At 35.7% G+C, this 26,683-nt stretch overlaps 2 protein-coding genes across 9 annotated transcripts in view; one reads left to right on the top strand and one right to left on the bottom strand.

The window, feature by feature from the left end:
* Positions 1-26,683, top strand: part of MPLKIP (M-phase specific PLK1 interacting protein) — a 133,198-nt gene that overhangs the window by 44,074 nt on the left and 62,441 nt on the right. For 4 of the 7 annotated variants that reach the window (XR_011446594.1, XR_011446596.1, XR_011446595.1 and 1 more), the window contains exon 2: positions 10,953-11,099. Coding sequence is in view for 3 of the 7 variants with exons in the window: in XM_070292383.1 (XP_070148484.1) it covers positions 10,953-11,030 (78 nt within the window). In the remaining 4 variants the exon portion in view is untranslated. Of the gene's footprint in view, positions 1-10,952; positions 12,401-26,683 lie in introns of those variants that run through there. The other 3 variants (XM_070292385.1, XM_070292384.1, XM_070292383.1) reach the window with 2 other exon arrangements.
* The window catches only part of CDK13 (cyclin dependent kinase 13), a 131,261-nt gene that overhangs the window by 18,590 nt on the left and 85,988 nt on the right, over positions 1-26,683 (bottom strand). For both annotated transcript variants that reach the window (XM_069588236.2, XM_069588235.2), the window contains exons 6-9: positions 17,975-18,164; positions 16,647-16,703; positions 2,822-2,923; positions 2,652-2,729 (exon numbers count right to left, since the gene is read on the bottom strand). In XM_069588236.2, the coding sequence (XP_069444337.1) occupies positions 2,652-2,729; positions 2,822-2,923; positions 16,647-16,703; positions 17,975-18,164 (427 nt within the window). The remainder of the gene's footprint in view (positions 1-2,651; positions 2,730-2,821; positions 2,924-16,646; positions 16,704-17,974; positions 18,165-26,683) is intronic.

The raw sequence follows: 26,683 nt of genomic DNA on the forward strand, positions 1-26,683 counted from the left end.
CTCCAGATCTACTACCTCCTTTTTAATAACTGTAAAGTATGCCACTAACGGAATGAACTTTCTGTTTCCCATTAACTGACTTAACATGTTCACAAGATAATCCAAACACACTCATGCCTGAGAATCATGACTTTTCTGTCTACTCAAATGATACCTCATGAAATTTTCTCTGGTACCATATACACTACCTTCTATCGCTTTCTACCCCCTTTTACTTATCACCACCTGATACATTTTATTCTTTGTTTTTTTTTTCTGTCTCCCCCCAACAAAAAAGTGGAAAAGGATGTGTGCCAGTTACTAGGCACTGGAGATACAATCTCCAACCTCTGCTGTACCCTCAGTACCTAGTAACTGGTACATAATCAGCACTCAATAAATACTGTTCAATTAACTCCTTGATTTGAAATGTACTCTGTATTTTAAGGTCCATATGAACTTTCTTTACTTCTGAATTTACCATATAATTCCACTGATTCATCTATGGTATCTTGTGTCAGCACAAAATAGTTTTAGTTACTAAAATCTGGTTTTAACATATGATATGTCAAATTGTCCCTCTTTAAAAAAATTTTCCTGGTTACTTTCAGGTTCATCCCTCCAGATAAAATCAATCAGTGTTCAAAAAACGCCCTCTGAAATTTCTTTTAAGCTATTTCTTTCAGATTATATGTATTAGTATATATATCTATACCTCTATCGATTTCACTTCTCTAATACTACCAGTTAACTTATCAGTGCCTCTAAAACAGTCTTAAAATAATGATACCACACGTTAACTTTTTCTCATTCTTATCTTTGCTTCTAGTATTTTACCACTAAACATGATTTATTCAATTTGTGATACAAATTTTTATCACAGTAAAGAAATATGCCTCTATACTTACTTAATTAGGAGTTTATAATTTCAGCAAATGCCTATTCAACAGCTATCAAGATGAACATATTGTGTTTTGTCGTTAAAATGATGAATTATAATAAAGGAATACCTAAAGATAAAACATTCTTGTATTTTTAGGATGACCCTACTTGACTCTGTAATTTTTAATAAAACATTAGATACCACAGGCTAATCAGTTCTTTTAGAATTTTCATATTAATGTCCTGTAGAAATTACTCAGACCTTCTTCATTAAGTTTTAGTGTTTGTGTCATAGTAACTAAAAGCTCCAGGAAGTTTTATTTCCCACATAGAATAGAGAATGAATAGTTTATAAGATAAAACTACTTAGATTCAAATCTCAATTTTGCCACTTGCTAGTTTAGTTTTACAACTTTGAACAAATTCTTCACCTCTATAAAGTTCAGTTTTCTTAATTATAAAGACAAGACACAACTGAAGTAATTCAGGTGAATTCTTACAACAATATTTGTATCATGTATAAACTAAATAAATAGCAACATCATTGATAGAAGCCTAGTATGCAATCCAATTAGGAACAATATTTGGCTAACAGAAAAAACTGGGTTAGAAGAAATCATTGCCAAAAGAAAAAGAAAGGTACACAGATACATGATTTAAACATTTTATTTTAACTAAAAACATATAAATGTATATTTCCCAATGTTCTGACACAGAGCCATGGCCTTCTCTTTCAAGACAGGATTCACTGAATGGGGTTCTACATTAGCTTTCTTGCACAAACCATAGCCATAACATATCATCAAGGATTCTAAGCACTCTGATTATTAAATTATTCTAAATTTGTATGACTTTTCTTTCTTATAGTACCCTGCACACACCTAAATAATTTAATAGCAATGTTGTTAAGTCTTTGCAAAGCACATCTGTTCATAATTGAGCAACATATGTACAATAATAGAATATTTGTATACAAAATTGGAACAGCTCCCTCTTGGTTATCATACTCTTCAACTGCTAGAATAAATACATAGTCTTAAGAAGAGAGTGATAATCTACCAACTGCAAATATTCAGTGTGCTATGTTATCAAGTTAGTGGTATTTACAGATGGAATGGAGAGCACCAATTAGTCCAATAAGTCTGCTAAAGGGAAAGCTGACAGTATATGGGTATTTTTGTGTCTTATACTAATCTGTCCTAAAAATTCTCAGCCATTATTTTCAAACACTCATGCAAATCTTACAAGCTGTGAATTAATATTACTATAAATAAGAAAACCAAAGCTGTTTTTTTAAAAAAAAATTTATTTAAAATATTAGATGAAGAGAAAGATGATTACCCTATGACCAAGGTCCTACAATAGGCTTCAAATAATGAAGACATACGCTAGTGAGTACATGGATGTATTTCAGTGTGTGCATACATATACAGATACATATAAACATGTATGCATATAGTATATAAAAGAGTATTTCTAATATCCCCAAACATTAATTCTTCCATACGCCACACTCTGAAAAACAAAATCTACCATTCATTCTCTCCTCCTTCATATTTACTCCTCCTTCCCAGTCTTATTTTTAGGGCCTCTAACATGTTAATTTAATCACAAAACATTTATGGACTTTAAGATCCTTAATTTTACTAGAACAATCATCAGAGTGCCTGTAACATAGTTTCTCCTCCTTTCAGCACTCATTTATCTTTAAATAGAAACGTGATGTTCGCCTAGAAACACCAGCCTGAAAATTTTTTAATTTCCTACGGATATTACAATCACAAGCTTACCTTATTAATTCTAGTTGTGCAAGCTCCTGATTTGCTTGAAATATAGGTTTTTTAGTGAAGAGTTCACCAAGGATACATCTAACAGGAAAAAACAACCATGATTACCAAAAGGTATGATTTCACTTAATTATCAAAAGTTTCAAATTAATTATTCAGGAAACCTATCTTACCCGCAGCTCCACACATCGATAGCTGGTGTATACCTTTCTTCTCCCAGCAGCAGTTCAGGTGGACGGTACCATAAAGTGATGACTTTGTTTGTATATGGTCGACTAAAAAACAGAGAAAGCAATCTTTAGAGTTAATATGTGTTAGAATAAGAGAAATTATCTTTGTTGGTGCTGCTGTTTACTCATTAACTTGTGTCCAGCTCTTGCAACCCCATGGACTGGAGACGGCCAGGCTCCTCTGTCCGTGGAATTCTCCAGGCAAGAACACTGGAGTTGCCATTTCCTTCTCCAGGGAATCTTCTCAGTCATTTCCCAGGGATCAAGCCTGCCACTCCTACATTAAGAGGTGGATTCTTTACCACTGAACTACCAGGGAAGTCCCCGAAATTCTCTTAAGAAATATTATCTGGCCAATCAAAACCATCCTACAATCCTAACTAAAACCACTTTCATCTGCCTGCATACATGCCATGCCATCTAACACAGGATCATAAAATAGATCCGAAAGCAATGTAATTAACTGAAAATTTCAGTCAAGTATTAAAAAAAATCATCTTGTTTTAACTGTAATATGGTCAAAGAAAGATCTATAGGTCAACATAACTTTCGGCAGATTGATCTTCATCAAATCTGGCAAATTATTAATGTGTGGCAAGATACAGTTTAAACTGTAACCACCTAACAAAAGTTTTCAACTGGGCATACTTTCCATTGACAATATTTTATTTATTTTAACCCATTTTGGTATGTGCATAGAAAGTACAGAAAGGTAAACTGTAGTTGAGTTCAGATCAGTTGGTCAGTCGTGTCCGACTCTCTGTGACCCCATCGACTACAGCACACTAAGCTTCCCTGTCCTTCACTAACTCCTGGAGTTTGCTCAAAATCATGTCCATTGAGTCAGTGATGCCATCCAACCATCTCATCCTCTGTCATCCCCTTCTCCTCCTGCCTTCAATCTTTCCCAGCATCAGGGTCTTTTCAAATGAGTCAGTACTTCACATCAAGTGGCCAAAGTACTGGAGTTTCAGCTTCAGCATCAGTCCTTCCAATGAATGTTCAGGACTGATTTCCTTTACGATGGACCGGTTGGATCTCCTTGCAGTCAAGAGCCTTCTCCAACACCACAATTCGAAAGCATCAATTCTTCAGCACTCAGCTTTGTTTATGATCCAACTCATACATCCATACATAACTACTAGAAAAACTATAGCTTTGACTGGAAGGACCATTGCTAACAAAGCAATGGCTCTGCTTTATAATATGCTGTCTAGGGTATTTCTCATAGATTTTCTACCAAGAAACAAGCGTCTTTTAAAATTTCATGGCTGTAGTCACCATCTGCAGTGATTTTGGAGCCCCCAAAATGAAGTCTCTCACTGCATCCATTGTTTCCCCATCTATTTGCCATGAAGTGATAGCACCAGATGCCGTGATCTTAGTTTTTTTATGCGGATTTTTAACCCAACTTTTTCACTCTCCTCTTTCACTTTCATCAAGAGGCTTTTTAGGTCCTCTTTGCTTTCTGCCATTAAGGGTGGTGTCATCTACGTTATCTGAGGTTATTGATATTTCTCCCAGCAATCTTGATTCCAGCTTGTTGCTTCATCTAGCCCAGCATTTCACATGATGTACTCTACATATAATTTAAATAAACAGGGGACAATATACAGCCTTGACGTAATTCTTTCCCAATTCGCAACCAGTCTGTTGTTCCCTGTCCGGTTTTAACTGGTGCTTCTTGACCTGCATACAGATTTCTCAGGAGGTAGGTTAGGTGTTCTGGTATTCCCAACTCTTTAAGAATTTTCCATAGTTTGTTGTGATCCACACAGTCAAAGTCTTTGGCATAGTCAAATAAAGCAGAAGTAGATATTTTTCTGGAACTCTCTTGCTTTTTCTGTGATCCAATGGATATTCGCAATTAGATCTCTGGTTCCTCTGCCTTTTCTAAATCCAGTTTGAACATCTGGAAGTTATGGTTCATGTACTGCTGAAGCCTGGCTTGGAGAATTTTAAGCATTACTTCACTAGTGCGTGAAATGTGTGTCATCGTGCAGTAGTTTGAACATTCTTTGGCACTGCCTTTCTTTGGGATTGGAATGAAAACTGACCTTTTCCAGTCCTGCAGCCACTGCTGAGTTTTCCAGATTTGCTGGCATATTGAGTGCAGCCCTTTCATAGCATCATTTTTTAGTTACTGAAATAGCTCAACTGGAATTCTATCACCTCCACTAGCTTTGTTTGTAGTGATGCTTCCTAAGGCCCACTTGACTTCACACTCCAGGATATCCGGTTCTAGGTGAGTGATCACACCATCGTGGTTATCTGGGTCATTTCTGTGTATTCCTGCCACCTCTTCTTAATCTCTTCTGCTTCTGTTAGGTCCATACAATTTCTGTCCTCTACTGTGCTCATCTTTGCAAGAAATGTTCCCTTGGGATCTCTAATTTTCTTGAAGAGATATCTAATCTTTCCCATTCTATTGTTTTCCTCTATTTCATTGCACTGATCACTGAGGAAGGCTTTCTTATCTCTCCTTGCTATTCTTTGGAACTCTGCATTCAGATGGGTATGTCTTTCCTTTTCTCCGTTGCCTTTAGCATCTCTTCTTTTCACAGCTATTTGCAAGGCCTCCTCAGACAACCATTTTGCCATTTTGCATTTCTTTTTCTTGGGGATGGTCTTGATCACTGCCTCCTGTACAATGTCATGAACCTCCATCCTTAGTTCTTCAGGCACTCTGTCTATCAAATCTAATCCTTTGAATCTATCTGTTACTTCCACTGTATAATGGTAAGGGATTTGATTTAGGTTATACCTGAATGGTCTAATGGTTTTCCCTACTTTCTTCAATTCATGTTATGAATTTGGCAATAAGGAGTTCATGATCTCAGCCACAGTCAGCTCCTGCTCGTTTTTGCTGACTGTACAGAGCTTCTCCATCTTCGGCTGCAAAGAATATGATCAATCTGATTTCTGTATTGACAATCTGCTGATGTGCATGTGTAGAGTTGTCTCTTGTATTGTCGGTAAGGGGTGTTTTCCTATGACCAGTGCATTCTCTTGGCAAAACTCTGTTAGCCTTTGCCCTGTTTCATTTTCTACTCCAAGGCTAAACCTGCCTGTTACTCCAGTTATCTCTTGACTTCCTACTTTTGCATTCCAGTCCCCTATGATGAAAAAAACATCTTTTTTGGGTGTTAGTTCTAGAAGGTCTTATAGGTCTTCATAAGCCGTTCAGCTTCTTTGGCATTAGTGGTTGGGGCATATACTTGGATTACTGTGACACTGAATGGCTTGCCTTCGAAACAGAGATCATTCTGTCATTTTTGAGACTGCACCCAAGTACTGCATTTCAGACTCTTGTTGACTATGAGGGCTACTCCATTTATTCTAAGAGATTCTTGCCTACAGTTGTAGATATAATGGTTATCTGAATTAAATTTGCCCACTCCAGTCCATTTTAGTTCACTGATTCCTAAAATGTAGATGTTCAGTCTTGCCATCTGCTGTTTGACCACTTCCCAATTTACCTTGATTAATGGACCTAACGTTCCAGGTTCCTATGCAATACTGTTCTTTACAGCATTGGACTTTACTTCCATCACCAGTCACATCCACAACTGGGTGCTGTTTTTGCTTTGGCTCTACTTCTTCATTCTTTCTGAGTCATTTCTCCACTTTTCTCCAGTAGCTTACTGGGCACCTACTGACCTGGGGTTCTTCATCTTTCAGTGTCATATCTTTTTGCCTTTTCATACTGTTCATGGGGTTCTCAAGGCAAGAATACTGAACTGGTTTGCCATTCCCTTCTCCAGTGAACCACATTTTGTGAGAAGTCTCTGCTATGACCCATCCGTCTTGGGTGGCCCTACACAGCACTGTACACAGTTTCATTGAGTTAGACAAGGCTGTGGTCCATAAGATCAGTTTAGTTAGTTTTCTGTGATTTTGATTTTGATTGTCTGCCCTCTGATGGATAAGAATAAGAGGCTTATGGAAGCTTCCTGATGGGAGAGACTGACTGCAGGGGAAACTGGGTCTTGTTCTAATACCCGGGACAATACTCAGTAAATACTTAATACAATTTTATGTTGATAGGCAGGGCTGTGTTCTCTCTCCAATTCAGGTTTATTCTGTAAAGAACCACTGGCAATACGTGAGAGACTTAATCATCTTCTTAACAATAAAGACATATATATGTGTCGTCATACACATAGACATATATCACATACGTCTTTAGATCAATTCTAAACTCTTTCTTTCTTTCCAGTATCCTCCAAATCACAAGGACATAAAGCTGTATCAGGAAATTCCCCAGAGCGCCTGTATTCCAAGCCAGGCCACCTGAGGTTGGCTTAAACTTGGACCAGTCTGGGAAAGGATAAAAAGGAGCATATAGTTTACAGAGCCATTCCCTCTTGTCAACTGCAGGCCTGAAGTTCCAAGCAGCCTGCTTCCACACAGCCAAACTTCTCCAAATAATTTAAACACTTATACTGTGAGGCATTGATCTAGACATCACAGCATTACCACAGTTAGGACTATAGGAACAGTGTACCAAATCCAGGAAAAAAAGAATACTTGACCTTGTGAAAACAGAGAAGATAGTTGGTTTTCAACAGCCAACAAGCATTAGATTTTTCTAACATTACTAAATTACTTTCCTTAGTGATTTTTGCTTGTTTTTACTAGCATCACTTCACATAATGAGGAATTTTCTTATACTCTAGCTATTCTAATTAAGCTGGATTTAACCATTTAAAAATATGTTCACCTCTTGATGACCTACCTCTTTTTAAATTTGAAGTGCCTTCCCATTTTACTCTCACTCAAACCTATACCTCCTTTAAAACATAGTGAAAGATCCGTCTCCATGAGGTCTCATCTCTTTTTAACAACAGATTTATTTTTAAAGAGAGATTTATTTTCATATTCTTAAACTTACACAATACTTACCATTGTATTGAACTATTTTGTTTTCTCTATGTTCCAAGAAAGTCAAAAGGCCTCAGAGACCATTCTTTATCATGAACCCCATAAACTAAGCCCAGAACAGTGCTAAGACATAGGGAAGAACTTTTAATGTATATGGCCCCAACTTTAGATGATATACAAGAATTAGCTGGTGGCAGAGGGGAGGCAAAGTATTAGAAAAATATGATAAGTAGTTTTCTAAAACATTTCAAGGGTCTGTGAGCATATGAAACCTGTGGTCTTGTTACTAAGGTACAACTAGTCTCAAGAAAAAAGTTTAAATTAATTAAAATGGTCAAGTAAATAGTTAACTTTTAATCTTTTTATGTTTAGAAATGTTTTTAGATATATTTTTTTTAAAAGGGTGAAATATGTGGAAAGATTATACAAATTAAGATTAGTAAAGTTCATATTTAAATGAAAGATTATTTTACATAGTTTAAAAAGAAACAACAGATCCAAAATGGATCTGCTACTTGTGTAAGCCCCACACCAGCAAACCAAGACTTAATATCTAACCTAACTGCAGATTCAAGCCATCCCAGAAACTTCATCTTAATCAATCAGTCTGGAATTTCCTGGTCAGCACTAGTGAGGTAATCTGTCACACAGACACCCCCACCATCCCTTAAAGGAAAACAACCTTGCTACAACCAATCTGCTTTCTGCTAGTGTAACTTCCTTGTCCCTGCCCTCTCTGCCTTTAAAAATCTTCCATTTTGTACAGATTTTTGGAGCTCCTTTCTACTTGCTAGATGGGATGCTGCCTGATTCATGAAGTGCTTAATAAGCCAACTAGATCTTCAAATTTACTCAGTTGAATTTTGCTTTTTTAATAATACTATATAACAAGTTCTATGCAACATTCAGAAACAGTCATCTAATGCAGTTAAAATTAGACTAGTTCACTTTTCTATTAACTCATCAAATTCAGAAGTGAAAATATTTAGTACATTTTCAAAAATGATTAACAGAGACTAGTGGAATATACTTCCAGGTACACAGCAAAAGAATTTAATGTATACCAATTAGCAGCTTTTCCAAATATATCCAAATGCTTAGTTTCTATCAGAAGAAAAATTAAAACTATGTAAATACTGGAAACATTTAACTGTAAATCTGACACAGAAAGTTCTATTTTAAAACACTAGTATAATCTATATTGTGAAAATACTTTCTTTATGAAGTAAATATTCAAACTGATGTATACACTTTATAAAACAAAGTACCATCCAGGCATTTCTCTTTACATTCAATTAAGTATCAACAGAACAGAGATCAAAGATTATCAGTAGTAGATTCCAACACTGCCTTTAAGACTGGGGGCCTTAGGGACCTTGTGATGTGGTTATGGTCTTCCCTACCCTACTGCCCCACAAGCAGCACTGTACTTCTAACAAAGCAAGCACTGCCTTAATAGTGCATCCCCAGGCTGGCAGGCAGCTCGGTTTTCTGTCTGGTCTAAACAGGTAAAAGGCAAGGCAGATGATCAGAGCAAGATTTTAGGCCCTTGATGTATTTAGAGATTCTGGATAATCCAAAGTAAAATTCACAAACCATAGTTGATAACTTTGTTAAAGATCCTCTTAAGAAATGAAAAAAGAATCACATAAAGGGAAATAACTAAATAAGCTCAAAAATACTTCACTTTTCCAACAATACATGAAGTCTACACTTAATTCTTTTAGAGCATAACTTATATGAGGAAAACATGGGAAGAGTTCAGCTAAGTAAATTCACTGTATGACCAAATGTCATGTATCCTTCAGAATCTACTACATAGACACCTACCAAAATTACAAAAGAAATCTGGGACATATTTCTAATACCAACCCTGGTTCTGAAGTCAAAAACCCAGGAGTCATCTTTGATTCTCTTTTCCTTCAAATCTCATATCTAATCTATCAACAACTCTGTCAACTCTATAACCGAAGAGATCCTAAATCCAACCATTTCCCACAATTACAAGGAAATCTGAGTCACTGCTCACTTTGAGTATGAGTCACTATTATCTTTTCTCTGGTACTCCTACAAGTCTCTTAACTAGTTTCCCTGCCTCCATTTCTAGCCTTCTTCCCCCATTTTTATGGTTTTTAAGCATAAAACCGGGTCGTATCAGTCAGCTGCTTAAACTGTCCAGTGATTTCCCACAGTAATTAAATAAAATTTAAACTTTACCTCTGGTGTTAAGACTGTAATCTGCAGCACCTGTTACACTGAGAAACATCTTGGCCCCTTAACTTTGCAAGTCTGTTTCCAGGCCTGCCAGTTGCTGAGTTCCTTCTATTTGGAATGTTATCTGCCTAGATCTTCATTAAGTTATTCTCTTCTCATCACTCAGGTCTTAGCCATTTTTACTTCACAAAGAGTTCTATCCTACTGTTTTAGCTAAAATTACCCTAGCACCCCCCTGCCCCCGCCATGCTCACAATGACCCTTCAGAAACTATTTTATTTGCTTTTTAGTATTTAGTACTTTAAATTCTTTATTCTACCCAATAGGTTCATGGTCTACCTTCTTTCATGACCATGTAAATGAGACCAGGGACTTGGTCAATCTTTTATATCTCTTAATACGCAGCCAACAGGTATTACCTGGGTAGTGTTTGGCATATAGTAAGTACTTATTAATATTCTTAATCAACTGATTTATGCCATAACTATCAACATATAACAATAAACACAATCTTTTCTTCATGCCTTTTTCCCATTCCCTTCTAATTTTATCCCACTTTCCTCCTTTTGATATTTTTTTAGAAAAATAAATTTCTGTATCATAAGATTGCTACAGAAAAATATAAGTAATTTTTTTTCCAATTGCTGTCATCTTAGGATCACTTGTACATTATTACACATGCAAATTTAGAAGTCCTATAAACACCTATGTCTTAACTTATAAGGAAATTTATTATCTTGCAAACCTGCTTCCCATTTCCTGTCTCAGCAAACAGCATCACAGTTTATGGCAGAGACTACAAAGCTGTTTCCTAAAATCTGTCCTTCCTTTCTTGATAGGAGCTGCCCACCTACACGACATCTCCCATCCTCACTCCAGTTAAGTATGGCCTTGTGCCCAAGTTCTTGCCAAAGGAAAGTGAACACAGGTACCATTTCTAGCTTGGCTCACAACACCACTCCTTTCTCTTTTCTAGATTCAAGCTGACAGACATGGTGACAGACTTGGAAGGCATGTGAAGACAGACAGCAAATCTTCCAATCTGGATCCTTAAATGACTGCGTGAAGCAGAGTCAACACTTCATCTAATAATATGGTAAAATACTCTCAATTTTGCATCAAGGTAAAGTAACAACTATTCCAGATTACTGAGTGAGAAATGCAAACTTCTTATTCTTTAAGCCACTGAATTTTGAGGTCCTCTTTGTTATAAATTTAGTTTATCCTAATTAATAAGTCATTTATTCGGTTCCTTAAGCAGAAATCTTACCATAGGGGTAAAGGCAGGAATATGTCTACCAACATGTCAACCATCAAATTCTAACAATTCTGTATCTTATGATGAAATTCATCTCCATCTTTACAACAGCTATGCCCATTGCCTAGTTTAGCTATGATTATCCTACTGAGGTTTATTCAATAGCTTTATAACTGATTGACCTTGCATGCAGGTTTACAAGGTCAATTTACTTTCCAAAGTGCAGCCAAAGTGATAATATAAAATAAAATGCCGATGTTTAATGCAATACACACTGCTGTCTCCAGGAGAATATCCACACGAGACCTGTAAAATTACTTGGTTCTTGCTCTGACTATACTCGACTATCATTTCCCTAAGAAGGCTGAGCAAATGCTCATTTCTAGAGCTAGAAGATAGAGCCAGGGAGAGAACAGAACTGGCAAAAGAACTTTAAAAAAGACATGGGTGTTTTAATTATATTTCAAATGTTTTAATAAACATTGCAAGTAAGTTTTTTAAATCTATTTTTAAAGTTAATACTGACCAGAGACAACAAAAACTATTGTTTTATTAAAGTCAGAGAAAAACTCACGATAATTTACGCAAAACTTTCACAAAATTGTGTCATGCCTCAGTTTTATCTTAGTGCTTAATGAGGAAAAAGCAAACATAGAGAAAGTATGCAGACAGGACTCTAAAAAAAAGAAAACTCAAAGGTAGGTGGAATTAGCAGAGAATAAGGCCAATCTTGAATTACCCAATTTAATAATCATTTATAGTGTTATCAAGAGAATATTTCATGGTATGATTAGGATATTGTGTTTACAAATGTAAAAACAAAAGTATAAGACACTGAAACTGTTTTGAAACTAGGACATTTAAATTCCAAGAAAGCTAAAGTACTGATGTAATAATGAAAATAGATCATCCAAAGTTACACAAATAAATGAAAATCCAGAGTCCTCAAAACTAAACATTTAGAACTTGGTCTACTGGTTGGGCTACTCGCAGTCAACATCTTAAAGGTGGTTTTGCTTAGATCACAAAGAGAAAACACAAACTGAAGTGACATCATACATCTGACTTTTTTTTTTTTTTTGCTTCATGGACTAAAAAAATTGTGGTACTGACATGTCTACCCAGTCTTTTCACACACACACACAGGAAAAAAAACAAAAAAGAAACACCTACTAAAAAAGAAACACCACTGAAAAATATACACTGAGGTTCTTAGTGTTACAGAATAAATTAATACTTTAAAACACTCCTAAAAATAAAAAAAAGAATTTTTATTCCAATTTATTCCCACAATTAAATTCCAAGCAATAAATTCCATAACCCAGCAGACAGACACACACAAAATCCCTCAGACATTAAATTAGAAAACAAAAAACAGTAACTCTAACAAGCTGTTACTCTTAGATGGCTAGAAACTAACTTCATAAAAATCCCGAAATAATGGTCTCAACATTGAATATTCTGATTTTCAACTTCTACTGAGTATCTTCTGCAAATAAGTCTCATTAACAGTTTTTTGTTTTTTGTTTTTTTCTTTTTTGGGGGGGGGGGGGGAGGCAGAAACTATTTGTTTAGTCCACTAGGGAAGTGACACCACCACCAGTTATTTTTCAAAGCTTCTACTTTAATGTGGCTAATAAGGTAATAAATTGTAAAGCCATCAGACTTATAAATAATTTTCATGGTAAATCACAGGTAATTTTAAATATTTGATGCTATCAAAATATTATTAGATAGATAAGGTGCTTTAAGGGAGATTCAGAAATGGAAGTATCACACAACTTGCTGGAAGACTAAATGAGTATATTTTATTTGGCAAAAATAAAATATAACATTTGAAGGGCCAACAACTAATCTTAATACAATTAATACAACATATTCAAGGATCAGAATTAATCAAGCAGTTACCATGAAAGTGTTTTATGTTTTAAAGCATATAAAACACAAAAGTTTAAAATGATACCTGTTTTTAAATAATTATAATTCTAGCTCTAGTGAAAAGACAAGAACAGAAAAAGCCAGCCCTAAGGAGGCAATTAATTCTGAATATAATTTCATCTAGAACCTGGACAAGCAGCAATAGGTGGCTCTCCCATTCATACCCTACATAGGTTTGGGAAAATTTAGTTTGGGCTTTAATGGCAATCTTATGAAAAGCCACTAGATGGCGATATTGTCTTCAAATGTTTACAAACCTTTTATTCATGTTAACTTTCAGAACCAAGAAATAATACACGTTTTTCAATAAACTATAAATATCTTAGGTATTTGAAATTCTTTATCTTAAAAGTTGAGAATAATGAAATACAGAGAGATTAACTGACTTGTTCAATATTCCATAACTGGTAAAATAGCAATGCCAGGCCTAGAGCCAAAGTTTCCTGATTTAGGCCTAAGGATTTTGAGTTCTTAGCACTGAAGAAGTAAATGTTCTAAGCTATAGTTTCTTATCTAAAAGTGAAATTAATTTCAAATTATATACAAACTAGATATTTTTCTTCATATGAGTCAATCACATAAAGAGAAAAAGATACCCCATTACTTGGAAAAGCACTGGGGCCAAGACCTAGTAAAATAAACACTCAGAAAGAGGGTTTATCATTGTGGCTCAAAGTCTTGGGAAAAGTTGGACCTAAACAAGCTACTAAAAAACTGAACAGATATGAAAAAATGGGGCAAAAACTCCAATTCTCAAGTTCTTTTTTTTCCCCAAAGCCAAATAAGGCAAAGCATTAATACTGATGTTCAAAGTGAGAAAATGATTCTACAACTTTAAGGGAATTATTTTCCCCCTAGTTTTAGCCCAGTGGTTTACCTTCTTTCTATTGTAGCACACAGGACAGAAGAGATTCATACTGGTCACCCTCTACTTCATGTTCAATTCCTACACGGACTAGCTGTAGCTCTGTCTAGGTTTTCTCACTCAAAAAAAGACATACCAAATCAAATAACAGTGATAAGCTGAAATTTGCTCTATTTTAAAACAAAAAACCCTAGGATAATTTCTTGAATACTTCATCCTATCTGTAATAGCTAATTATACTCAGAAAGTTTTTCAAAGTTATCTTAATATTTAGATCGGGGTATTATGGTTTCTTTCTGGTTCTAATAACAAAGAAATATGGATGAAAATCATTTGCTGTATATTTCAAGGAATATCTAGAGAATTTGGGATACTACAGTGAATCTGCTAAAGGCAGTGAATTTCAGTATTATTAAAATTTGCTGGAATAATATGTTTAAAGTCATTCCATTAAGTTAAGCCTACTTATTTACTGATTTTAAAGAAATCTGAATTATTTGAATCTGAAAAAAGTAATTTTTTAAAACTACATAACCTTGAAGGATAGGATATTTGCTTGTAAAACAAAATGATACACCAAGTTTTTAACTTGCAAATTTGAATAAGGAGAAAATTTCAGTATACATTACCTGAAGATGCAAAGTTAAGGGATTTTAAATTTTCCATTCAGCAAGACAATGAAGACCAAGTCTCAGTTAACATGCCAAACCCCTGACACTCCACTGAAACCCAACATTCCATTAAAAAAAAAATTCAATGGGAGAGAGGATTCAGACATAAAATTTGGCTCTCTAGGTTTTCTGGAACATACTTATTCCATGTGGACAAATATCTGCATAAAAAGAATCATCAGATGGAAAATGGTAATTTAGCTGTTCTCCATCTCCACTGAAACCTAACATGAAAACAAGAGGAATAGGATTTATAGTCAAAGTACGAGAGACATATACTTGTATTAAGAAAGGATAACCACACTACAATGAAATCTCAGTGAACCAGCTATGCAAGTGAAGTTTTGGATTAAATACACTTATGAACCTATGCTAAGTCAGACACGACTGAGTGACTTCACTTTCACTTTTCACTTTCATGCACTGGAGAAGGAAATAGCAACCCACTCCAGTGCTTGCCTGGAGAATCCCAGGGATGGGGGAGCCTAATGGGCTGCCGTCTATGGGGTCGTACAGAGTCGGACACGACTGAAACGACAGCAGCAGCAGCAGCAGCAGCAGCAGCATGAACCTATATATTTCTTTCCTTCAAATTCTACCAAGAGGCATTATTATATAGGATGGAAAGAATAAATAAGTGGAAGTTGGAAACTTCAAGCTACATACTCTAGATGATATTAACCAACACTTTTGAATATTTCAAGTCACTCAACCCTTTCTGGGTCTGTTTTCTCAAATGGAAATGAAGCTGTTAAGCTCTAGAACAACTTAAGCAAACAAGCAAAAGCATACAACCTTTCCTTTAAATATTAATTAGGTAAAACAAATAAAGGCAGAAAAGCCAGGGCTAAAGTACATATAGGGGACTGGAACACTGTCCACACCATGGTCTGAGGTTAAAATGAACTCTAATGTATCCCAAACATACCATCTAAAAATCACTAAATTCTAAAAATAATTTTCAGAATTATGTCACAGGCACTACAAGATTAAAATATAAACTAATTTTTAATTCTAAAAAAATATTTTTAAAAAGAATTTTTTTCCAAGTAACCAGAAACTGGCAAACATTCAGTGAACATAAATAACTATTGTTAAGAATTCCAAACTAACTGACACTTTACTATATCCAATTATGATTACACTAAGTAAATTACAGAATTGTCATAAAGAATTTACATATATATAACATATATCAATTTAAAGAAACAACACTGACAAGAAAGGAATGGGCTAAACTGGAGATATTAAACCCAGTTAAATTCAAAGTTTATCTACATAAGCTGCACTATTTCAGAAAAATATTTTATTTTGAAATTCCGTATTATCCTTCCGAGACTAATCCTAGTAAAACAAGTCATATTTCAATACCATCATCCCTTGGAGCTAAATGGGATACAAATCCCAACCTTAGCCAGAGAGACTCCACACAAAGAAGTAGGTTGTTTAAGTAAAAGGTTCTAATGAATTTAAAAGAAACAGACACAACTACAGATATAACTACTATTAAAAAAATGTTTAAGGAAGTTTAAAATAATAACTAAAACAGAAAAATAAGCTTTAACATGTAACATAAACAGCATTTACTAAGGTTTTTCACTAAACACAAAATTGTAAACATCTTACTGTCTAAATATGCATTAGAAATTTAAGCATGAATTCTTTTTAAAATATTCCTAAGCTCATTTAAGAAACTTTTAAAAGAAAATTATATTTAACTCGAGATATTAAAAGTATCTTTTATTTTTACATTGATTTAATGTACAAATTCTTATAAATAAGTCAATCCAACATGATATAAAACATTATTTCATGTATTTAACCATGAAAAGAAAATTTCCCATTTGTTAAAAAAATAAAATATCAATAAGGTATTCTTAATATAGCTTCTAAAACTGGTCACTAATGTCTATAATATTCATTTGAAAATATTCTTACCTTTCTTCTGAGCTATACAATCGGGCAAGTCCAAAATCTGCAAGCTTAATCTGTCCTCTGATGGCAGTAAGATAAAATAAACAAAAAGTATTAGTTTATTCTGAATTGATGGTACACATTCTCTATTTCTAGAACTAACTAGTAACTCTGATTGCATTGCAGTACCCAAGGCTCTATAGGAAAAGGCAAATAGATAAGCTTGCAACAATATAAGGCAAAAAAATCAGTACTTTTCTTTGGATAATTTCAGCTACTATTACACCAGTACTATTATTATATATATTATTATACATAAAAGTACTAATATAACAAGTTTCTCAGTATTATCCAGTTCCTATTTAGAAAAGTACGCTTCAATGAAAATTAACAATGTGAAGTAACGTATTACTTTAGTAATAATACAGATTACCTGTTCAATTCCAGCCAAAAATGCACAAAACCAAATCATATCATTTTAAATTTATTTAATTTTCCAATTCTTAAGAGTGACTACATGCTCTACAGAATACTTCCTATTGACCAAAATCAGGATCAGGCTTGCCTTACTTTAACAAACAGTGGCAATTACAATAGAATTATCAGAGTTCAGGTTATGTTACCAGTAAAATATTTAACATAAACATTGAATATATATGTAGGTATGTACGTACATGTATATAAACACTTCAAAAATAGTTCACTTAAAAACTGTGACTTTTTTAAAAAAAGATCCAAATTAAGAAAGATTCTAAAATCCATTTTTAATCTAAAACTAAAATCATATTGTTAGAACCATTCATATCATTTGGAAGACTATCACACAAGGTCAACTAAGTACTGGGAGCCGGGAGGTGCTTATAATGCTCAGTAGTCTTCCCTTCCGTTTCTCTTCTCCACTGAGGTATGACAGTTGTTATTCAGCAACAACAACAAAAGGAGGGATTAAATAGTTTTCCCAAGTTCACTTAAACTAGTATATAGTTTACGGATACTAGAATATTGATTCAAACTATTCTGTGGATTCAAACTCAGGCCTGTGACTCCTCAATCCCTATAAGGTTAAAGAGACTCTAAAGTTCTTTAGAGGTTTGATCCACTTAATTCTATTAAATTGCTTAGACTGAGAAGGAATTTCAACAAGTCAACAAAGTTTATCCCACATACATTACAAACTATTATGGGAAGTTAATTAATTGAAGTATATTTAACACAACTTGAGATGTAGTCCAAACTGTAATACTGATTATGTTAAAAATATTTTAAACAATAAAAAACTAATTTTTAAATTTCATCAAGGTAGATAATATATAAGATTCATTTTAAATATATATGTCAAACTTTTATCATACCTATTGTTTAGAAGAATATTTGAACATTTAATATCTCGATGCAAAAAGTTCTTCTTATGACAATAATCCAGACCTTCCATGAGCTGTCTCATAAATGACTTTATGTGATTTTCATTAAAATGAACCAAGCCTGATTCCAACAGTCCCATCAGATCATGGTCCATATATTCAAACACCAGATAAAATGCACCTAAGAACAGGAATAATTAATACATTGAAGATTTTATTCTTATAACTTTATTACAGCTTCAAAATTTTTAAAAAACAAAGTGCTGGGGAGAAAACTAATCCTTTAAAAGAACTGATACTTTTGTCATTTAATAATGTTTACTCTCTTCTCTCTGAATCTAGTATCAATAACATCCAAAAGATATATCTAACCAACTTTCTTCCCTTAAAGAAAATTACTATGATATAAAATCAACACGGCTAATTTCCACACTGCATAATTTCTGGGTATGATTAATACAAAATAAATTCTTAGCTGTTTTACTTACTGAACAAACTGTTTCTTGGCAAAAGCTGAAAAAAATCAGTATAGTTCATCAAATAATATTTAAGAATGTTACAAGGATCCAGTTGGGCTTTATATGACTTCTAGTAAGTCTTCAATAAATGTAAAATTTAATTCTTTTTACAGCTCCAGAGTATGTGAAACCATACAAACTACAGCTTAATTTTATAAAAACTTGTTAATCTGACTGCTAAAACATACAACAGCACATAGCACATACTTACATGATACAAATGATAAATTCAAAATTCTTAAATGAAACTTGCACAAACTAAATCCAAAGCTATTATCTATACATATCTCACTCAAGCAGTTTAGTTTACCAACCAAAGACTGAAAAAGCTAATAAAATTTCATACATCTATCTTTCAAAGTAAAAAAGCTATCAATACACCAAAAACACATCGAAGAAAGTTCCCAATCAGTTCCTAATGAAAAACAGAGCAAAGGGAATTCCCTGGCAGTCCAGTGGTTAGAACAGGCAATTTCACAGCAGGGCCTAGGTTTAAACTGGGCTCTGGGGATCCTGAAAGTCATGCGGCAAGGCAAAAAAATAAAAATAAAAATTGAACAACTAGAGCAAAGATTTCATAGCAACCTTGCGTTGGGATATTTTCTTAAAAGTTTATAACAGCATTTCCCTGAAACAATTACTGTCATATTTAACAGTAAAATGCCAGATGTTGCACACAAGACAAGAATGTTCATTACTACTAACTGTTCTAGAACTTAGTAAGTAAAATTAAAAACAAATATTGTTTAAGTGACAAAAACAAGATTACTGGTAGAAAACATGACAATCTCCGCAGATCTAAAAGAAATTTTAAAAAAGAAAAAGATACATTAGAAAAACTATATACAAAAAACATTACTCCAGGGGATTCCCTTGTGGCTCAGCTGCTACAGAATATGCCTGCGATGCAGAAGACCTCGGTTCGATCCCTGGGTTGGGAAGATCCCATGGAGAAGGGAAAGGCTACCCACTCCAGTATTCTGTCCTGGAGAATTTCATGGACTGTATAGTCTACGGGGTTGCAGAGTCGGACAGGACTGAACGATTTTCAGGCAAGAAAGTCTTCTTACATGCCAGCAACAATTACAACTTCAAATTAGAAACAACTAGAAAGTAAATTAAAAGGACTCCACAACAGAAGAACAAATACTAAAAATGACACATGGACATCACCAGATGGTCAACACCAAAATAAGATTGATTATATTCTTTGCAGCCAAAGATGGAAAAGCTCTATACAGTCAGCAAAAACAAGACCAGGAGCTAGCTGTGGCTCAGATCATGAACTCCTTATTGCCAAATTCAGACTAAAAGTGACGGAAGTGGGGAAAACAATTAGACCATTGAGGTATGACATAAATCAAATCCCTTGTGACCATCCAGTGGAAATGAGAAACAGATTTAAGGGACTAGATCTGATAGACTCAGTGCGTGATGAACTATGGATGGAGGATCGTGACACTGTAAAAGAGACAGGAATAAAGACCATCCCCAAGAAAAAGAAATGCAAAAAAGCAAAATGACTATCTGAGGCCTTACAAATAGCTGTGAAAAGAAGAGAAGTGAAAAGCAAAGGAGAAAAGGAAAAATATACCCTTCTCAATGCAGAGTTCCAAAGAATAGCAAAGAGAGATGAGAAAACCATCCTCAGCGATCAGTGCAAAGAAATAGAAGAAAAACATAGAATGGGAAAGACTAGAGATCTCTTCAAGAAAATTAGAGATACCAAGGGAACATTTCTTACAAAGATGGGCACAATGAAGGGCAGAAATTGTATGTACCTAACAGAAGAGATTAAGAAGAGATGGCAAGAATACACAGAAGAACTGCACAAAAAAGATCTTCACGACCCAGATAATCATGATGGTGTGATCACCCACCTAGAGTCAGACAGCCTGGAATGTGAAGTCAAGTGGGCCTTCCGAAGCATTACTACGAACAAAGCTAGTGGAGGTGATGGAATTCCAGTGGAGCTATTTCAAATCCTAAAAGATGATGCTGCAAAAGTTCTTCACTCACTACATCAGCAAATTTGGAAAACTCAGCAGTGGCCACAGGACTGGAAAAGGTCGGTTTTCATTCCAATCCCAAAGAAGGGCAATGCAAAAGAATGTTCAAACTAACACACAATTGCACTTATCTCCCATGCTAGTAGAGTAATACTCAAAATTCTCCAAGCCAGGCTTTAACAGAATGTGAACCATGAACTTCCAGATGTTCAAGCTGGTTTTAGAAAAGGCAGAGGAACCAGAGATCAAATTGCCAACATCTGCTGGATCATCGAAAAAGCAAGAGAGTTCCAGAAAAACATCTATTTCTGCTTTATGACGATGCCAAAGCCTTTGACTGTGTGGATCACAATAAACTGGAAAATTCTGAAGGAGATGGGAATACCAGACCATGTGACCTGCCTCTTGAGAAACCTGTACACACATCAGGAAGCAACAGAATTGGACATGGAACAACAGACTGGTTCCAAATAGGAAAAGGAGTACATCAAGGCTGTATATTGTCACCCTGCTTATTTAACATATATGCAGAGTACATCATGAGAAACGCTGGGCTGGATGAAGCACAAGCTGGAATCAAGATTGCCAGGAGAAATACCAATAACTTCAGATATGCAGATGACACCACCCTTATGGAGGAAAGTGAAGAGGAACTAAAGAGCCTCTTGATGAAAGTGAAAAAGCAAAGTGAAAAAGTTTACTTAAAACTCAACATTAAGAAAACGAAGATCACGGAATCCAGTCCCATGACTTCATGGCAAATAGATGGGGAACAGTGGAAACAGTGTCAGACTTTATTTTTGGGGGCTCCAACATCACTGCAGATGGTGACTGCAGTCATTAAATTAAAAGATGCTTACTCCTTGGAAGGAAAGTCATGACCAACCTAGACAGCACATTAAAAGCAGAGGAGACATTACTTTGCCAACAAAGGTCTGTCTAGTCAAGGCTACGGTTTTTCCAGTGGCCATGTATAGATGTGAGAATTGGACTATAAAGAAAGCTGAGCACTGAAGAACTGATGCTTTTGAACTGTGGTGTTGGACAAGACTCTTGAGAGTCCCTTGGACTGCAAGGAGATCCAACCAGTCCATCCTAAAGGAGATCAGTCTTAGGTGTTCATTGGAAGGACTGATGTTGAAGCTGAAGGTCCAATACTTTGGCCAGCTGATGTGAAGAGCTGACTCATTTGAAAAGACCCTGATGCTGGAAGATTGAGGGCAGGAGAAGAAAGGGATGACAGAGGATGAGAGGGTTGGATGACATCACCGACTCAATGGACATGGGTTTGGGTAGACACCGGGAGTTGGTGTTGGACAGGGAGGCCTGGAGTGCTGTGGTTCATAGAGTCGCAAAGAGTCGGACACGACTGAGACTGAACTGAAACCTTAATGACAATTTTAAAAATTTATTAACAATTCATCAAATTGTAAAATTCTGTATTTTAATGCAATTTCAGTAAAAGAACCAATTATTTCTTTTTATTTCTTTTGCTGTAAGAACACTTAACTTGACAAACTAATTCTAAATTCACCTTGAAGAAAAAAAAACCAGAGTATCAGCCAAAACATTTCTGAAAATAAACACCTGCCCTACCAGAAATTAATGTGTCCTATTGTACTACTGGGGCTTCCCTGGTGGCTCAGAGGGTAAAGCGCCTGCCTGCAATGCGGGAGACCTGGGTTTGATCCCTGGGTCTGATCCCTGGGTCGAGAAGTTCCCCTGGAGAAGGAAATGGCAACTCACTCCAGTATCCTTGCCTGGAGAATCCCATGGATGGAAGAGCCTGGTGGGCTATAGTCCATGGGGTCTCAAAGAGTCGGACATGACTGAGCAAGCTCACTTCACTTCATTGTACTATTGAGACAACAGAAAAACGCATAAAATACATACCAGGAAAGAAAAAAAATCCAAACATATCTAATAATTATGAAAACAGTGATTTTAAATTAGTGAAGGAAAAAAAAAAAACAGAGGCAAAAAAGAACTGGGACAAAAGTGTAACCCAAAAGGAGATTGGGAATTACACCAAAATCAAACCTGTTAAAAAACTCACAAATTTCACTAAATAAAAATTTAGAAACACATACATGAGAAATAAATATGGAACAGAGGTAAAAGGGAAATAAATGCCAAGCTGAAGAAACATATTTATATCATAACACATTAATTTTCATAACATAAAAGTCTTACAAATTAGTAACTAAAAAGTATCATTTGAATGCAGAGTTCCAAAAAATAGCAAGAAGACATAAGAAAGCCTTCCTCAGTGATCAATACAAGAAATAGAGAAAAACAATAGAATGGGAAAGACTCTCTACAAGAGATCTCTACAAGAAAATTAGAGATACCAAAGGAACATTTCATGCAAAGATGGGCTCAGTAAAGGAGAGAAATGGTATGGACCTAACAGAAGTAGAAGATATTAAGAAGAAGTGGTAATAATACACAGAACTATACAGATAAGATCTTCAAGACCCAGATAGTCATGGTAAAATAACTCATCTACAGCCAGAAACCCTGGAATGCAAAGTCAAGTGGGCCTTAGGAAGCATCACTACAAACAAAGAGAGTGGAATTTCAGTTGAGCTATTTCAAATCCTGAAAGATGATGCTGTGAAAGTGCTGCACTCAATATGCCAGCAAATTTGGAAAACTCAGCAGTAGCCACAGGACTGGAAAGATCAGTTTTCATTCCAATCCCACAAAATGGCAATTTCAAAGAAAGCTCAAACTACCGCACAACTGCATTCAGCTCACATGCCAGCATATAATACTACAAATTCTCCCAAGCCAGGCTTTAACAGTATGTGAACCATGAACTTCCAGATGTTCAAGCTGGTTTTAGAAAACGCAGAGAAACCAGAGATCAAATTGACAACATTCGTTGGATCATTGAAAAAGCAAGAGTTCCAGAAAAACATCTACTTCTGTTTTATTGACTATACCAAAGCCTTTGACTGTGTGGATCACAACAAACTGAGGAAAATTCTTAAAGAGATGGGAATACCAGACCACCTGACCTGCCTCTTGGGAAATCTGTATGCACATCAGGAAGCAACAGTTAGAACTGGACATGGAACAACAAAAGGACTGATTCCAAATAGGGAAAGGGGTACGTCACCCTGCTTATTTAACTTAAATGCAAAGTACATTGTCACCCTGCTTATTTAACTTAAATGCAAAGTACATCATGGGAAATGCTGGGCTGGGTGAAGCACAAGCTGGAATCAAGATTGCTGGGAGAAACATCAATAAACTCAGATACGCACATGATACCACTCTTAAAGCAGAAAGCAAAGAAAAATTAAAGAGCCTCTTGATGAAAGTAAAAGAGAAGAATGAAAAAGTTGATTTAAAACTCAATATTCAGAAAACTAAGATCATGGCATCTGGTCCCATCACTCCATGACAAACAGATGGAGAAATAGTGACAGGCTTTATTTTGAGGGGGCTCCTGCAGATGGGGACTGCAGCCGTGGAATTAAAAGACACTTGCTCCTTGGAAGAAAAGTTACGACCATCCGAGACAGCATATTAGAAAGCAGAGACATTACTTTGCCAACAAAGGTCCATCTAGTCAAACCTATCATTTTTCCAGTAGTCATGTATGGATGTGAGAGTTGGACTACAAAGAAAGCTGAGCTCAGAAGAACTGATGGTTTTGAACTGTGGTGTTGGAGAAGACTCTTGAGAGTCCCTTGGACTGCAAGGAGATCAAACCAGTCCATCTTAAAGGAAATCAGTCCTGAATATTCATTGGAAGGACTGATGTTGAAGCTGAAACTACAATACTTTGGCCACTTGATGGGAAGAGCTGACTCATCTGAAAAGACCCTGATGCCGGGCAAGATTGAAGGCGGGAGGAGAATGGGACAACATAGGATGAGATGGTTGGATGGCATCACTGACTTAATGGATATGAGTTTGAGTAAACTCCAGGCATTGGTGATGGACAGGGAGACCTGGCGGGTCGCAAAGAGTCGGACATGAATGAGCGACTGAACTGAACCAAGAAAAGACCAGGAAAACAATACAAATGAAAAATTAATCAACTGTCAATATGCAGATGCCTATGTATTTAATCTCACTATTAATAAAAATACACAAATCATATATCACTTTTAACTAAGAGGAAAATATTTCCAAAGGAAATCTAGACAGTATTAAAAAAGGTATGATGTAAACATACACCGTTATATGCTGCCAGTAGTAAACTGGCATAGTTACAAAATATAATTTGGCAAAGGCACCCAAAGCTTTAAAAATCCTGTGCCCTTTAACATAGCAAGGGCTTTTATAGATATTTAGCACAAGGAAATAAAGACATAAAAGATTTTTCTATAAGCATGTTCACTAAAAGTAATATAATAATACCTAAAAACATTAAACAAATAAAAAGAACAGACAGTTATTATGGTACATCTATACCATACCATGCACTCTGAAAACCATTGCAGAAGTATGTTGCTGATATGGAAATATAGTGATGATACTGAGTTAAAGTAGATTATCAAAGATTACACAGTTGATACCTCTATCTCACTACCTTTGATGGTATTAAGTAACACAGTTAATTATACAAAGAGTATCCACAGCTGAATAGCCCAATACAGTGACTACTAGCTACATGTGGCTACTGCTTACTTGAAATGTGGATGGTCTAAATGTTCCTGAAGTGTAAAACATACACTGATTTCAAAAACTCACTACAAGTAAAAAAATTAATATCTTGATAATTTGTAAATTGTTTCCAAATGAAATAATTTATTGATATACTGGGTTAAATTAAAATATTAAAACAGTTTCAAAAAATAAGACTTAACAGATTGCGTTAAGTGAAACATAATGTCTTGCATTCTGTTTATATTTGTCTGACTCTTTGTGACCCTCTGGACTGTTGCCCACCAGGCTCCTCTGTCCCTGGGGATTGTGCAGGCAAGAACACTAGAGTGGGTTGCCATGTCCTCCTCCAGGGGATCTTCCCAACCCAGGGACTGAACCCAGGTCTCCTGCATTGCAGGCAGATTCTTTACCATCTCAGACACCAGGGAACCCTGTACTGAGTTAGAGTAAGAACTGAAACGAGCGCTAAAACTATCCCCACATGTAGATGACATAAACTTTTGTTCTCTGAAAAGACATACACATTCAATATAAAAAAAATTATTAAAAACTTTCATGGATCATTTGCCCTGAGAAGCCAGCCTCCAGGCTGTCAAAATAATCAACTAACACTTTTGAAAGGTCCACACTAACAACTGAGACCTTCCCTCAACAGTGAATTACAAGTTGCTGGCCACGTGAGAGAGCCAACCTGGAATAGATTCTCCAATCTTGGTTATACCTTCTAGTGATGATGCCCCAGTCAACATTTCATTGCAATTTTATGAAAGAATTCAAGTCAAAACTGCCTAGCTAAGGTTCCCAAACTCCTGCCCACAGAAACTGCAAAAAAAAAGTTTCCAGCATCACTTTTGAAGTACAGTTGCCAAAGATGTGAACTTACATCTAAATAATCATCTACAGCTAACTTCCATTTATAGGAAATACAAGGATTAGAAGACCAAGCTCAGTCAGTTCAGTCAGTTCGTGTCTGACCCTTTGAGATCACATGGACTGCAGCACGCCAGGCTTCCCTGTCTCTCACCAACTCCTGGAGCTTGCTCAAACTCATGTCCATCGAGTCGGTGATGCCATCCAACCATCTCATCCTCTGTCATCCCCTTCTCCTTCTGCCTTCAATCTTTCCCAGCATCAGGCTCTTCTCCAATAAGTCAGTTCTTCGCATCAGATGACCAAAGTATTGGAGCTTCAGCATCAGTCCTTCCAATGAATATTCAGAATTGATTTCCTTATGATTAACTGGTTAGATCTCCTTGCCAAGGGACTCTCAAGAGTCTTCTCCAACACCACAGTTCAAAAGCATCAATTCTTCAGCACTCCCCTGTCTTTATGGTCCAACTCACATCCATACATGACTACTGGAAAAAACACAGCCTTGACTAGACAGACCTTTGTTGGCAAGGTAATGTCTCTGCTTTTTAATATGCTGTCTAGGTTGGTCATAACTTTTCTTCCAAGGAGCAAACACCTTTTAATTTCATGGCTACAGTCCCCATCTGCAGTGATTTTGCAGCCCAAGAAAATAAAGTCTCTCACTGTTTCCATTG

This window comes from Ovis canadensis, chromosome 4 (assembly GCF_042477335.2).
Source record: "Ovis canadensis isolate MfBH-ARS-UI-01 breed Bighorn chromosome 4, ARS-UI_OviCan_v2, whole genome shotgun sequence".
NCBI classification, from domain to species: Eukaryota; Metazoa; Chordata; class Mammalia; order Artiodactyla; family Bovidae; genus Ovis; species Ovis canadensis.